General features: G+C 47.4%; 1 protein-coding gene across 3 annotated transcripts in view; it reads right to left on the bottom strand.

The window, feature by feature from the left end:
• The window catches only part of astn1 (astrotactin 1), a 320,953-nt gene that overhangs the window by 207,347 nt on the left and 98,477 nt on the right, over positions 1-15,129 (bottom strand). For all 3 annotated transcript variants that reach the window (XM_064341654.1, XM_064341655.1, XM_064341656.1), the window contains 2 exons: positions 10,320-10,466; positions 9,138-9,305 (listed from right to left, as the gene is read on the bottom strand). In XM_064341654.1, the coding sequence (XP_064197724.1) occupies positions 9,138-9,305; positions 10,320-10,466 (315 nt within the window). The remainder of the gene's footprint in view (positions 1-9,137; positions 9,306-10,319; positions 10,467-15,129) is intronic.

Below are 15,129 nucleotides of genomic sequence, written 5' to 3'. Positions count from 1 at the left end.
CGCAGCCGACATTTCCTTAAAAAGTGGTTTCCGAGGAGCGTTGCGTTTAATTCTGCCAGACGGGATAAAATCGCTAACAAGCACCATCGGCGCTACTATGAAAAGGCGCTTTCATTAGCATCGAGCATTTCTTGGCTTTCGTTTGTTTTTTTTCGCGGCGGCCTCCTCAACCGCAGCGTGAGACTCCCCAACTGACGATATTCGAAAACACAGACAGCCCTCCTGCTGCCCCTCCGTCCTTTCACACCGCCGCGCAAAATCCGATCGAAAGTTTCACCAAAACATAGAAAAACAAGAAGACGGGAAAATTTCAGCGGCCAGACGATCGGCAGACGTTTCGCCCGAAGATGTTGCCACTCCGCAGAGGAGCGGTTCTCAGCGTCAAGTCATGAATTTAGCAGCTCGAGAGAATAATAATTACCAGGGACACACGCTTACTTCAGTAGATATGCCGCCTATGGGTTTTTAGGCCAACTGGTTCTTCAAATGCGTTTTTTCTTCAAATACGTAGGCGTGATTCCCCAGGGGACTCAGTGAAAGAGCTTTAGTTCGACTCAAGACTCCAGTTTCAGCTGCACGTACGAACACATTAAGGGCAGATTTAATAAGACGGGGCCTAATTACAGTCAAAGAAATTAAACGCCCTCATCCTCAATTTTGCGGTCGAGACACGCATTAAAAAAAAAAAAAAACGATGTGCTCGCACGTCTAGATCACAAGATCTAAATGTCTTAATGGACGGATCGGGAAAAAGAGGTACAGCCTGATGGGCTTCAGGCTCGAAACACCGTATCACAACACGGGAAAACAAGTACGCAGCGTAAGAGGACCTGTCCAACTGGAGCGGTGTCACAAACAAAATGAAATGGCGATAAGAAAACAAAGATGGTGTAAAGAAAAGATGGTATGACGGCAGGCTTTCCCACAACACACCGCGGGCGAGCGACGGAGGCGGTGGTCCGACCGAGGACAGAATATAAACCTCGACACGACAACAGGTGGAACGGATTCCTGCAAACTGAGCAAAAGGACAGGCCAGAGTGTCGGAAGCCAAACTGCATTCACTATTCATTCCATAAGCAAACTGTTTGCTTTTCATTTTGCAGACAAACTGTGTTTGCTTTTCATTCTATAGGCAAACCGTGTGCTCTTTGTTCTATAGGCAACCTGTGTTTGCTTTTCATTCTACAGACAAACTGTGTTTGTTTTTCATTCTACAAAGTTTGCTTTTCATTCTATAGGCAAACTGTGTTTGATTATCATTCTATAGGTAAACTGTGTTTGCTTTTCATTCTATAAACAAATTGTGTGTGCTCTTTATTCTACAGACAAACTGTGTTTGCTTTTCATTCTATAGGTAATATGCCATTTCTGTAGGGCTAATTAAGCATCCACTAGCCTTTAACATTTAATTTAAACTGTTTCTAATCTTTTTAATTAAGTTGTAATTACAATTGTTTAAATTCAGAGTTTAAACTTTGTCTTTAAACTGCAAGCCGATGACAGATTTGTTAACAGACCTGAATCGTGCATCGTGCAACAAAACAAATACAATTTACATATTATATGTGAAAATAAATTAGAAGTGATAAGAAGAAAAAAATATGTATGTAAAAATTGCACCTCGACAGCAGAGTGAAAACCACCGACTTGAAATTCCCAAATCGGAACGCTGCTTTGAAAAGATCCAAACGCAGAGGAACACAAAGCGACTTCACCACATCCGGCAGGGAATTTGATCTTCGGGTGCCGAGCTCACGTTGCTCTTTAATATCCTACGGCGGTGCGATTATTCTGTGGCCACGCGACCTGGGTCTATTGATTCCCTGCGCTGGTTCAGTCATCCGATAGAAATAGGGACCAGTCCTGTCTCAATTCTGCTTTGTCTTCTGAGTCTACCTCCTGTCTTCAGTGACCGCTGCCGCATTTTTGCGGGAGAGCTTACTGTTATCTATTAAAGACTAAATTAGAACTGGGCTGTATCGCTGCTCAGCTCAACTCAGCAATAAACTACCACCTGCATTTCCTGGTTCATAACATCAACATGCAAAGAGAAGAGTCACATTAAAGGCCTTATTTTACTCAACTGGACGCAATACATAATTGACCTAATCTCCATTTTCATTTTAGCATACTTGTCCCAGGTACGCGTACGCACAAACAGAATTATTAACAAAGGGAAAGTCGCAAAGCGACATAATCCCCGCAAAATTCAACCGAACAAGCAAATTTTGACCCATTGCGCCCATCAGTAAAACTATCAGATACTGCAACCTTGCAGTAACTGCTTTTGCATTCGAAAAAGCAGCTGCAATCCGTTAGTAAATCTGGGTCTTAATGTTCCTCGGCATTATCACCCTACTAAGACTGACTGGGATCAATAGGCTGGAGACCAAAGGGGACCAGCCTTTATCACGGTGTGATTGTACAGTGTGCATTATTTATTTATTGTTGCTGGGTATTAATGTTCAAGCATTCCTTTGAGATGGGCGCCTCGGCCAGATGGTGATCATTTCAGGGAAGGCTGAGAGTTAATAGTTTTGGAATCCCTGGCCAATGCCACTGTATGCATATGCGCGTGTGCATAAGCACACACACACACTCTCTCTCTCTCTCATACACACTCACTCTGACTACACACACTCACACACACACACACACACACACATGCACACACACATATAATCTCACACGCGCACACACACACACACACGCATGCATGCACACTCCCACATGGGCACACACACAAAAACACAGTATGTGTGTCTAGCCCAACTTTGAACTTTTCTCTGCAGCTGATTACAAAATCAGGCTTATTTTTCTTTTATATTCCTTAAAATATTCAAATTATGATCTCTACAGAGGTTGTACAGAAAGGTTATCATTGGTGCAAAATCCCAGCAGTAATAAAGTTAGTAGGCAAAAATAAGCATTTTCATTATACCTCCTGAACTCTGGAGAAAACCTCGTCAGCTGCTTTTAACCAAATTGCATTCTGGGTAGTATGATAATTTCAAAACATCCAATGAAGCATAAAACACAAATTCATAAATCATGAAAATGCAATATGACCATGAGACATTTACAATATATCCTGTTCTGACAAGGCACTATTCACTTTGTGTTTTTCAAAATGGCAGAGGTATTATTTATTCTCTTAGAAAGCCAAATCGACTTTGTCGGCAACAATTTAATGGGCTGAAATCACAGCTTAACAATTTCGTTTGAAGATTTATTGTGTGTTTCTCGAAACAAAAATATGCTGCGAGTCACTGACGATTTAGCAATTTTCTAACCGGCCAGTTACGAAGGAGCAACAATTAATTAATCAATTAACAATCTGTATAATTTAAATCAATCAAAATGATATTGATTACATACGCTGAACAGTATGATGCAGCACTATACACGTTGTGCATTGTGAATTCAGTCAACCTCCTCTCAACGCTGAAACTAGCTTGCCGTTCAGCAGCTAATTATGGGGGGCATTCTGGGTAGCCAGCTAGCTAGCTAGCAGGCTAGCTAGTCTAACGCACGGGTAATGTAAGGTAAACGCTGGCAGTCGGGACCACACAGCTGAGTGAGCCGTGAGTCTCCTTTGATAACTGTGCTAGCAGCTGGGGGGGGGCGGGCGTCAGCCATGAGGGGGATGTTTTTAACATATCCCCCCAGGACACTGAGGGAGAGAGAGGGTGGTCAACTTGAAAGCACTGTGATTGAAATCTGGGACTATGACTTATATGTATTTCTTATATATATATATTTTTTTATAATTTATTTATCTGATAATAGTGATTGCAGGCGCTCTTTAAATACACATTCATCTTATCTGTAAACACTGACCCCCTCCCCCACAGTCATGGCTTAAACATACTACAGTCACTGTATTAAATGAAGTCACTACAGCAAATTTATATCTGTATGGCATCCAAGGCGGGAATATGAAATGGTATAGGAACTCATTCCCTCCGTAAAGACAAGTCAACTGGACGGTCCAAATTGGGAGGAACAAAATAAATAAATAAAAAGGGACATAAGGATGATTAAATTATAAACATGCCTAGTTACATATTGTAGCATATTGTTTGAACACATTGTGTTTACTGAAAAACAACAGCTGTAGTACACCTGGTGTTTTCTAAAATCCAGCGCTAATTTCAAAAATACATCATACATTAAAATATGAAATAAATTAAGTTGATTGAAAAAACCTGACTCAAGCACAAATTGAAGGTACAGTTGCACATACATGAAGACATATTATTAACCTGTCTGTTCTGTTTACATATTAGCACCTGCGAAACTACTAGCCTGGGTCAAATATACTCAAACGTTTTTTTTTAAGAGATCATACAGGCAAAAAGACACAAAACAAATAATACAGATAATGAGAAACACATACTAGAAGCACAAAATAAGAACCAAATTTACACTGGTTTAGTCAATGGTTATGAAATACATCTCTCAAAAGTGTCATTCTTCTTTACAAAAAGTATAAAATGGGTTTAACATAAGGTGTAACAAAACAAAACTTACTTATAATAATTCCTTGTACAAATCAACTTCATTTGTGCAAATAAAGTTGAATATCCAAAAAGCTGTTTTATCCGTTGTTGGAAATCTGAGAATCCATAACCATGACACGAATGATCACAGATAAGAAAAGAGTGACAAAAAGCACACAAACTATTTTGAAAGAAAAGGGTTGGGCGTGGTCAGTGAGTCAGCATCAAAGTTTTGGGCCGGCTTCAAAGTTGAGGCACCAAGAGAGTCATTTCAGCTGCCCAGATTCAATATTAGAAATAAGTAAGCAATACAATGCCCTTGGGAGGGGGGGGGGTGTGGGTTTGTTTCACAACAGCATTAGCCCTTATCTATACGATAATCGCGGAAAAGCTGATTAGACAATCAGGGCTTTATACGGCTCGTAAATCAACCACGCCAGAAAGGGTTAAGTGGCGGGTTTGCAGTGATTGCCTGGCAGAGACATAATCCTCCAATCCGGCTTAGATCGATCATCGCCGCCTCGCTCCTTCTTTCTGGCTGCAAAAATTGTACAAATCGGTGATACTGCAAGAGTAGCCATTTGCAAAGTGTGTGTGTGTGTGTGTGTGTGTGGTTGGGGTGGGGGGTGGTGGGGTGTTGTGTTTTATTACTTATTAATGAAGTTTTCAACTCCCAGATTATCCCCCCCCCCCACCCCTCGCCCCTGTTCCCTTGGCTGGGGAGACGAGCCTGGGGTGCATCCATTATTCAGGCGAATTAATGAAACTTGGAGAAGCCGGGATGCGGGAGGGAAAAAAGTAACCAGAGACACAACAAAGTCGGCGACTGATTATTAAATGCCTTGCGCGGTTTTGGTTTTGGTTCAGAAATTCATTTTTCGCTGCACTCACACGGCGGCCTCTCTTGAATTATGGATGCGCAAATGGAACTTCTTCTTTCTTTCTTTTTTTTTTTCTTTTCTGTGGTTGATTGTTCCAGCAGATGGATTCCTGAGCATGATCAAATGTATCTATGTGTCTCTTGACACCTCAGGGATTTGTTTTTATAGTTAATTTCCTTATGCAAATGCGTTAAAATCACAGAGGATATAACGTGAGATTGGCTCGAATGAAAAAACGCAAATTTATTGGAAGAGAGATGCTCCTGGAAGCTCCAGGCTCAACCAGATGCAGCCTCTTTCTCATGAGTAATGATGACACACACACGTAGCCACGCACACATCATCACACATACACACACACACGCAGCCATGCACACACGCACACGCACACATACACACACATGCACATGCACACACATATACACACTACACACATACACACACGCACAGCCACGCACACACAAACACATGCACACACACACACACGCATGCACACATGCACGCGTGCGCGCACACACACGCACACCCACACATACACACACATGCACATACACATGCAGGCACACACACATATACACACATACATACACGAACACACAGACAGACACACACACACACACACACACACACAGGCACATTAAACAGTACAGCCAACACAGGCAGATTTATTAAAGCCGGGGTAAAATGGACTCGTTTTACAGTGCGTACGTTCACGTTGCGATAAACACTGGTCACAGCATGTCGACCGTGCATCCTCAGTGCTGATGAACATCGCTCACTCCAGGGACATGCCGACTGCAAGCACTTAATCTGCAAACTAAACTGCAGATAAACGTGGGTAAGCTTCTCACTACTGCGATTCACCATCAAATTTCTGCCCACTTTGCGTCCTTTTGACCAGCTAATGTTCAGAGACCCCTGGAAAGGGAGGTCTACGCAGCCACCTGCTGATTTGCTGATGGAAGCAGAGGCTTAAAGGTCAACACCTGCTGTTATTAAGATTATATTTCTTGAAGGGTGGGTTTAATTATTAAAAGAAAAAAAAAGATGCCCGCTCATCAAATCTGCGCAGAAAAAGCCAGTGTAATTCACCTTCCAGAACTGAATGACAAGACAAGGAAAGCGAATTACTTCACCCGGTCTTCGTCTTTCAAGGACAGATGATTTATGATTATATTCTTAGGGTCCGTCACTGGGGGACTCAACTGGCCGAAACAAGAATAAATAAACACACTGAGGATGATAGATAGATAGATACCAGTTGTTCTCCAGCTCACAGACTAGCAGTAGCTGGTCCAGTTATCCTGCAGGCCTGTTGTCCAAACCCTTGAGCTGACACCTGAGGTCCAGACCCCTGCTAATTAAGCTGCGATCGCCCCGGTATGAAACGTGTGATTTCTGTTGTTGTCATCCGAGGAGAAACTGGGAGTTTATACGACAAGGGCTCACAGCAGCGGCGCTCCGAGCGCACGCTAACCATCGCCGTCAACGCCCTCGAGTCAGCCGACGGCCACACACACGCACACACACGCACGAGCGCCCTCAGCGCAAACCGATCGAGCGAAAGGATCTGAACCGACCGACGACCCATCCAGCGGCGAGCTCCCGCCACCGCCGCATTCCCAGCGGGCAGCTCGCACTTGCCGCGTTGCCCGTGGCGAGCTCTGCCACTTACCCGCGTTCGCCGCGGCCGCGCGCCAAATCGCCCGTTCGCCGTTGGGCGGAGATCGCGTTCCTGGCGGGTGCTGCCGGGCTGCACGACAGGGGTGCGGCGATGGCGGTTGCGGTTGCGGTTGCGGTTGGGGTTGGGGTTGAGGTTGGGGTTGGGGTTGCGGTCGCGGTTGGGGTTGGGGTCGCGGTTGGGGTTGGGGTTGGGGTTAGGCCGTGCGGCTGGGGTTCCGTTAATGATCCCCCGGTCATTCTGTTTGCTCCGGTTTATTTCTGTTTCTGCAGAAAGGGGGGCAGCCGGGAGCACTGTGTGCGTGTGTGTGTGTGTGTGTGTGTGTGTGTGTGAGAGAGAGAATGTGTGTGTAGGTGTGTTTGTCTGTGTGTGCATGTGTGTGTGTGTGTGTGTGAGAGCGTGTGTGTAGGTGTGTTTGTCTGTGTGTGCGTGCGTGTGCTTTTTTTATGTGCCTGGCAGTGAACGAGCCAACTCAAAAAGCACAGACATTTTGGACGTACAGACATATTGGATAAACCCGGCGAATGTCGTCCCAGTGGAACAAGGAACCAATCGAGCGGTTTCCAGGCCCCGGCAGAGTGAAATATTCAGCACGCCAGAGGTGCGCACTCCAGCGCAGCCAATCCCAATCCGTCAGGTCTTTCACCACGGTCTCCAGTGACAACCACTCTCCTCATAACCGTCTTTATATCGAGCATGTCATCAGTGTCATCCATTCTGATGTGAACTAGCCCTGCTTTAATTTGACACCTGCATTTCCCTCATGTAAACACCCTTTTCCTCCCCCCCCTTCCCTCCCAATTCAGATTTCTATCACATCTATGCTTTGGAGTTACTGCTATTTGTATTGACAATCAGAGCTTCTTCACGGGGACTAAGACCTCCAGCTGGTAAATTGAATACACTTTTGATTTCAGAAGGCTTTTTTTTTAAAGACTTGAAATAAATAAAAGGAAACTTCCTAAGAGCGCCTGAGATGGGAGGTATAATGGAAATGCACTCTCTCCAACTGTATAATTTCCGGGATCACATCTGTTCAAGTCACACTGCCACCAACTCGGAATTTTAAAAAATGTAAAAAAAAAAAAAAAAAACAGGCACACAGACAAGTAAATCTTCATGAGGCGTCGATTCAGTCATTCATACAATTCGTTTGTGGGCTGGTTTCACAAATTAGGCCCCAGATTCTTTTACGAAAGGTGTCCTAAAATACAAAAGCTTATCTTCGTTTTCTGGTTATGAAATAATGCAGTCGTCAACAGCTGTACATGCTTTATTCAAGAAAACCCCTCTTGATTAATTCTGTCTCATTAATTAAACCTATGGCAGAGCATTATGTCTAATGGTGGCAAATATTTTCCCCTTCACATTCAGAAGAGAACATTTAAAATGTGTAATCGCACTTGGTTTTCTACAATGTGCAGCTTAAATCACACTACAATGCCGTCTTTCAAAAAAAAAGAAAATGATTTATGCCTCTTTCAACTGCCCTATGCAGATCATGCTCATAATTAATCACAATTTAGATACAGCTGACCAATGACTATGCATTCAGAAATGTTGCCATGGTAGATCGTTAAGATTGAATCTATGGCTTTCCAGCTTGTTGCTAGGCAAAAATGTTCTGTACATCGTGAAGATAGAACCTGTTGTTTTTTTTTTTTTGTTTTTTTTCCAGCTATGCTGAAAGCGTCCGGCTCATTTCGTTTCCCGGGAAACGCGCGCATCTGTTGTACATTATACATTACAGGCATTTAGCAGACGCTCTTATCCAGAGCCACTTACACAACGTCTTTTACATAGCACTTACATTGCATCCATTTATACAGCTGGATATATACTGAAGCAATGCAGGTTAAGTACCTTGGCTCAAGGGCGCAACGGCAGTGTCCTAGCGGGGACTCGAACCTGCAACCTTTGGGTTACAAGACCAACTCCTTACCCATTGTACTACACTGCCGCCCCCCCTGCTGTGGTTTGGCGAGGCGGCGGGGGCGGGTTACCTGTGTCGGGGTCGCACTGGTGCTTGCCCCCCTGCTGTGGTTTGGCGAGGCGGCGGGGGCGGGTTACCTGTGTCGGGGTCGCACTGGTGCTCGCAGGGGTCCAGGAGGCGGCGCCCGCACAGCTCGCTGACCCAGGGCCCGCTGGCGTTCTGCTGGTAGAACAGCAGCACCTGGGCCGGGTTCAGCCAGTCGCTGGCGTCCAGCTGGCTGCCCTGCAGCAGGATGAACCGGGACCCTGGAGACCAGGGTGGGGGGGCGGGGGGGAGGAGAAATCGGGACATCGGGGCGGGTCAGAACCTCGCTTAGAGGGACGGCCCCGCTGCGGACCGTCTGCGGGGAAAACAGGCGACTAACTGACTGCTCACATTACGGGGTTTTTTTCTGGGAGAAATTAAAGAGGGAAGGCGTGCTGGACAGGGGGTGGGAGGGGGGATTAAAAACCTGCCTTTATATTTACACTGCGCAGAATGGGATGATAAAGCCATAAATTCTGTTACACACACATATATACACATTAATCTGTATTGTGAGAGCAGGGAATGTTTATTTATTTATATATATTTTGTATCAGACCCACGGTGAGGTCAGATAAGACTGTAGGAACATTTAGGAGCCTGTTTGCGAGGCGGCTTAGCGGCTCACGATCTCCTTCGGCTCTCCTTTCCTTCCAAAGTCACCTGTCCTCCCTGGGGACCCCTCCTGGGAACGCTGACCCGGGCCCCTCCCGCTCCGCGGCAGCGCCCAAAAATGTGAGCGGGACAGCTGAAGCGGCGGAGGAGAGAAGCGCTGGACCGCCCCGCAGACCCCCACTTTGGGCAGCTGCAGCGGCGGCTAGCGCTGGGCTAGCGCTTAGCACGCGGCGAACGACAATTCATTAACGAGGCGCTTCCCGCTCCGAGTCGGGGTTGGGGGGTTGGGGGAGGGGGGGCAGAAAGCTGTGACAGAGTGCTTTGTTCTCATTGGCTGCCGCTTTACCTCAGGCAGAGCAGGAGGACTAGAAATGAGAAACTACGACAGCGATGTTGGAGGGCATAGCCGGAGGGGAGAATAACAGGGGGGACAGGAGGCTGGACTAAATGACCAATTACAACAGTGATGCTGGAGAGCACAGGCAGAGGGCGGAGTCGGGAGGGGGGATGGAGGGGGGCAGGAGGTTGGACTAAGTGGGAAACTACAACAGAATGATGTTAGAGGGCACAACCGTGAGAGGTGAATTGGGGGGGCGGGGGGACGGACGGACGGCGCTCACCGTCGGCGATGAGGTGCTCGGGCACGTGCAGGATGACGCGCACGTTGAGGCCGCAGGACAGGTGGGAGGAGTACACCAGGCCGATCACGCAGCTGGCCACGCTGATCAGAGTCAGGGTGGTCTTGTTGATGGGGCTTCGCGGCGAGCCTGCAGGGAAACCAGGGGAGGGGGTGGGGGGGATGGGGAAGAGAAAAAAAAGGAGGGCTGTAAACAGGGCCTCTCTGTCACTACTAAACAGGGGGGTGGCAAACAGGCCGTCACAGGGCTCAGAGCCCCCGTGAGAGAGCCCCACACATCAAGCCAGGGGGCCTTCTGGGAGATGCGGTTTCCCAGGGCTCATTGTGGCGGGAAGATAAGCTTTTACCTTTGAAGGCTGCAGCCGTATGTGCTGAGAAAGCCAAGCATCCACATGAAAACAGCAAAGTTCAGGGGAGGCTTTGCTCTCTTTTTTTTTTTTTTTTTTTGTCCTGTGTCACCAACTGGCATTGAGAGAATGTTATCTTTGTGGATGGATTTGTGACCCAAACGCACCCACCCACACACACACACACACACACACACGCCACCACACACTCGCACACCCCCACCCACCCACGCACGCACACAAACACAAACACATGGACACGCACACGCACACACACACACGTACACAAACACACACACACACACACACACACCCACGCACGCACACGCACACAAACACATGGACACGCACACGCCCGCAGGCACACACACACACACACCCACACACACACACACACACACACCCACCCACGCACGCACGCACACGCACACGCCCGCAAGCACACACACACACACACACACACACAGACAGACAGACAGACAGACAGAGAGACAGACAGCGAGAGAGCAGGAGATAGAGTGAAACAGAGTGAGAGAGAGAGAGAGAGGTAGAAAGACAGAGAGAAAGAAAGTGAGAGACTGACAGCGGGGGAGGGAGAGAGAGAGAGTGGGAGAGGAAAAGAGGGAGACAGAAAGAGAAAGAGAGTCAGAGAGAGAGAGACAGAGGGAGGAGGAGAGAGTGGGAGAGGAAGAAAGGGAGCAAGAGAGAGAGACAGACAGAGGGAGAGAGAGAGAGATACACAGATGGAGATGTGTGTGCAGACCCTTTTTTTCCCCAAAGCTGGCCCAAGGCCCCAGCAAACACCTGTTCGTAGCTCTCAGTACACAAACGCGGCTTCCTGCCGCTCTCTCCTATAATTAGGCTGAAAAGATTCACAGGCCTGGATTCAATCAACCTTTGTGTCGCCTTAATTTATTCCTCAGTGGAAGTTAATCACCAAAAGTAACTTTCCAAACAGTACTTGTTAAAAAAAAAAGCACTTGCGTGTGTTTGTATGTTAAGCTTAAGAACAAAAGTTGACGATGTCCAGGCTAAAGTGCTGCTGGGGGTTTAACTGAATTTTGGATAACGGGTTCACTGAGTGTTTAATGGGTTTGGTCTGTATTTTCTACGCGCGTGAGAACCACTTTCCAAAATGCATCACATTAACGTATCTCTCCAATCTGATTTCTGCTTATAATATTTTCTAATATAGCAAATGATTACAATGCTACTGTATGTTTAGTCCTTAGACACCACGCCATACTAAATTATCTGTTAAGTATTTCTCTGGGCAAAATAACAAAACAAATCTTGAAAAACATGTTTGCAAATATTTTCATAAATTAAAAACATTAAACACAATAACCAAGACTGGTAAATAATAATAATTTAAAAAAAACCCCAACTAAATTAAAAACACTGTGACCATATGCAAGTAAGCTTGGCTATCAATCAGTTTGGCTCTGTAACACCTTCCTGTGTCTTGCCTTTTGATTGGTTTGGCTCTGTAACACCTTCCTGTGTCTTGGCCATTGATTGGTTTGGCTCTGCAACACCTTCCTGTGTCTTGGCCATTGATTAGTTTGACTCTGTCCTGTCACTCCCACCCTCATAGGCCCACACACACTACCTGGAATTCATCATACATACATAAGTTTTTTCCATTAGTTTGTAACATCCAGTACTGAGAGCTCCCAGGACTAGAAGTGTGTGTAATCAGCAGGAGCATTGCGGGAAATTAATTATAGGTTTCTCCGATCCGATTGTGCTGTGCCTGGCGAGGTGGGTAAAGCAGACCGCAAATCGTTTGAGACTGCAAGCGGTAATCTTTCCCCCCAACAATAGACGCTTCAGTTCCCTCTCTCTGCGGGCGCACTTTAACAGCTGCAGACGAAACGCAGATGAGGAAAAAAACTCCATCGCCCCTGAAATCCGCTAACGTTGCGTACGCGTCTGACTCAGGACGGCAGGTTCGAATACGAGCGTGTCGCGATAAACGCCTTTTAGGTCGTGAGGTCGCGTCCGCACCCCGTCGACCGACGCGAGAACGAGGAACCGACGACCAAGCGTCTCCCGAGTCGCCGCCGTCTGCCGTCTCGACCGTCGCCATCGGCGACGTCGCGTAGCCGAACGCTAACCGAGCGCGCCAGCCGCCGACGTCTGAGCGTCGAGCGACGCGGCGACACGCGTTTTTCCGCTCTTCGGGTGGACGGAAATTCACGAGAAACAACCCACGTCCAATCCGAGCGTGTAGCGCTAACGCGCGCGCGGTTCCACGCTCGACGCGGCGATGTTTTGCCTCTCGCCGAATTCGCGGATCGAGAGTTAATGGGCTCGGCGGCGCGGCGCGTCGTTCTATTCTTACCTCCGCGTCTAATTAAAGGTGTTAGTTACATCGCTGGCTGCTGCATTCTGTGACATCTGCGCTCTAAGAAGGGGCCGGGTAATTGGATCAGGGCTCTGTCGAGGCATGCCTCGCCGGTCTTAAGCATCTCTTCAGGCTGCGCCGTTCGTTCGACACCGCCCCCTCCCCCTCCCCCCCCCCCCCAGGAATCAGCCTCCCCCACCACCCCCCCTCCCTCACCGTTCTCTTCCATCCCCAGAGCTGGAGTGGTGGATTTTTTTTTTTTTTTTTTTTTAGGGGGGGGGGGGGTCTATAAAGCATCACCAAGGACGAAACAGCATTCAGAGAGACCACCCGCTTGCCACCTGCTGTCAGGCCTGCATACCTTCCAACTCGGCCAACCTTTCATGTCGCTGCTGTATGGCGGCTTATGTGCAGCCGCAAGTTGTTTCTGAAGAAAGAACCCTTTCAAATCGATCCGTCAACTCCGGGACTTCCAACAGACAAGCTAATGTACAGCAAAAAAAAAAGCCTCGCTAAAAAGGAAACTGCACCGTTAACACATTTACACCAAAAAAAAAAAAAGAGAAAGGGAAAGAAAGGCGTATATATCGCCGTGCCGTGCTTCTGAGGGAAGGCCTGGATTCCGGCAGGCTTATTCCCAGACTGCGGCTGCGTGCGGAAACTGAGCAGCATGTGCTCGCTTTCGTAACGTGCATATTTATATCGTCCTGAATCACTTCTCTTCTCCTCCTAATCTGCGAGGTTCCGTCGTATCCACGGGGCCTGTCCTTCCCCCCCGAGAATTCGGGGAAGGGGCGGAGGAGCACGCCGCCACCTCGGCCTGCTCTCACCCCGCGCCCCACCCACCGAGCCGTGCAGGGGTGGGGGTGAGCTTAGCACACACAGCCGGCGCAGAGAGAATACAGGCGCCCTATTGGCCAGCGGAACAGCGTTCGCGTGATGACGCCACGGGGGGAGATCCCGCCAACTGAAATCCTCCGTCCGCAGGCAGCGCCACACCGCGCGGATCCCGCTGGCCGCCGTCGGCACCGGCACGGCCGATACCGAACCCGCGGTTTTACCGCGAAGAGCCCTTTCATGTTATTCAGCGGCAGCACGCGGGTAGCTCCTCAGCGCTCGATCAGTTCTTTCAGAGCTTTTAACGTTTTAACGTGCTATGCGGTACGAGCCAAATACGGATCGCACTGACGCTACTGCTGTTAAAAGTAGCCGGAGTTGATTTTACGCGGAACATTTTTCCTGTGTCCTGTATCAATGTGGATCTTTCTAGAACAAGCGCTACAAGGCAGGGAAACCCCACCTTTTAACATTTCACATTTTAATAGCGTGACTACGAGTTCTGCAGCCTCACCGAGATATTTATCGCAACCTTTATTTTCCACCATCTTGTAGATCATAGCATGTCTGGCTGATGATTAGAGCCACAGAACTTGAGAGGCAGAGAAACCAGAATGCACCTGGGGCTTTCTCTCTCTATCTGTCTCTCTCTCTCTCTCTCTGCTATCCAATTTTTATGTCCAATTTTTTTTTTAAGGCACTACACTCCACCATGATGTTAAGGCACTTTTTTTTGACAATTCCTTTCATTCACAGGCAGAAATGGAATGGATGAGCATGATAATGACTCTGAAAGCAAAGCTCTGTTAAAGTTCACCGCCATGCACATTTTGTCCGCAAGACAAATCACTCCTGAGCCATGTACCCGGCATGCTATAATTACTAAGGAGAGCCAAATCCAGAATATTAACACAGACTTCAAAACCACTGCACCATCAACGGATACGAATTGTTAAGAATTCCGATTCTCAACTGACAAAACTTTAGATTTGGGCCTTTTTTTTTTCTTTTCGTCGTTCACTTATCACACAGAATTCACCATGACCACAATCACAAGCACAAGCACAAGGTACGGAAAACAAAAACAACCTCTTAGAATACGACAAAAGACTCACTGCTTCGATCACGAATTGTCGCCTATTGATTTTGGGGGGGGTTTTTATTTTTTTTTTTTGGGGGGGGGGGGGGTCATGCGAGTAAAAGTGAAAATGAAGAGCAGACGGACGGACGCGGCGGCGGCGGAAGTTCGGCTTACCCCG

The sequence above is a fragment of the Anguilla rostrata genome, chromosome 6 (genome assembly GCF_018555375.3).
Source record: "Anguilla rostrata isolate EN2019 chromosome 6, ASM1855537v3, whole genome shotgun sequence".
NCBI lineage: Eukaryota > Metazoa > Chordata > Actinopteri > Anguilliformes > Anguillidae > Anguilla > Anguilla rostrata.
The sequence above is the reverse complement of the archived record's forward strand: the minus strand, read 5'-3'. Positions and strand labels throughout refer to the sequence as shown.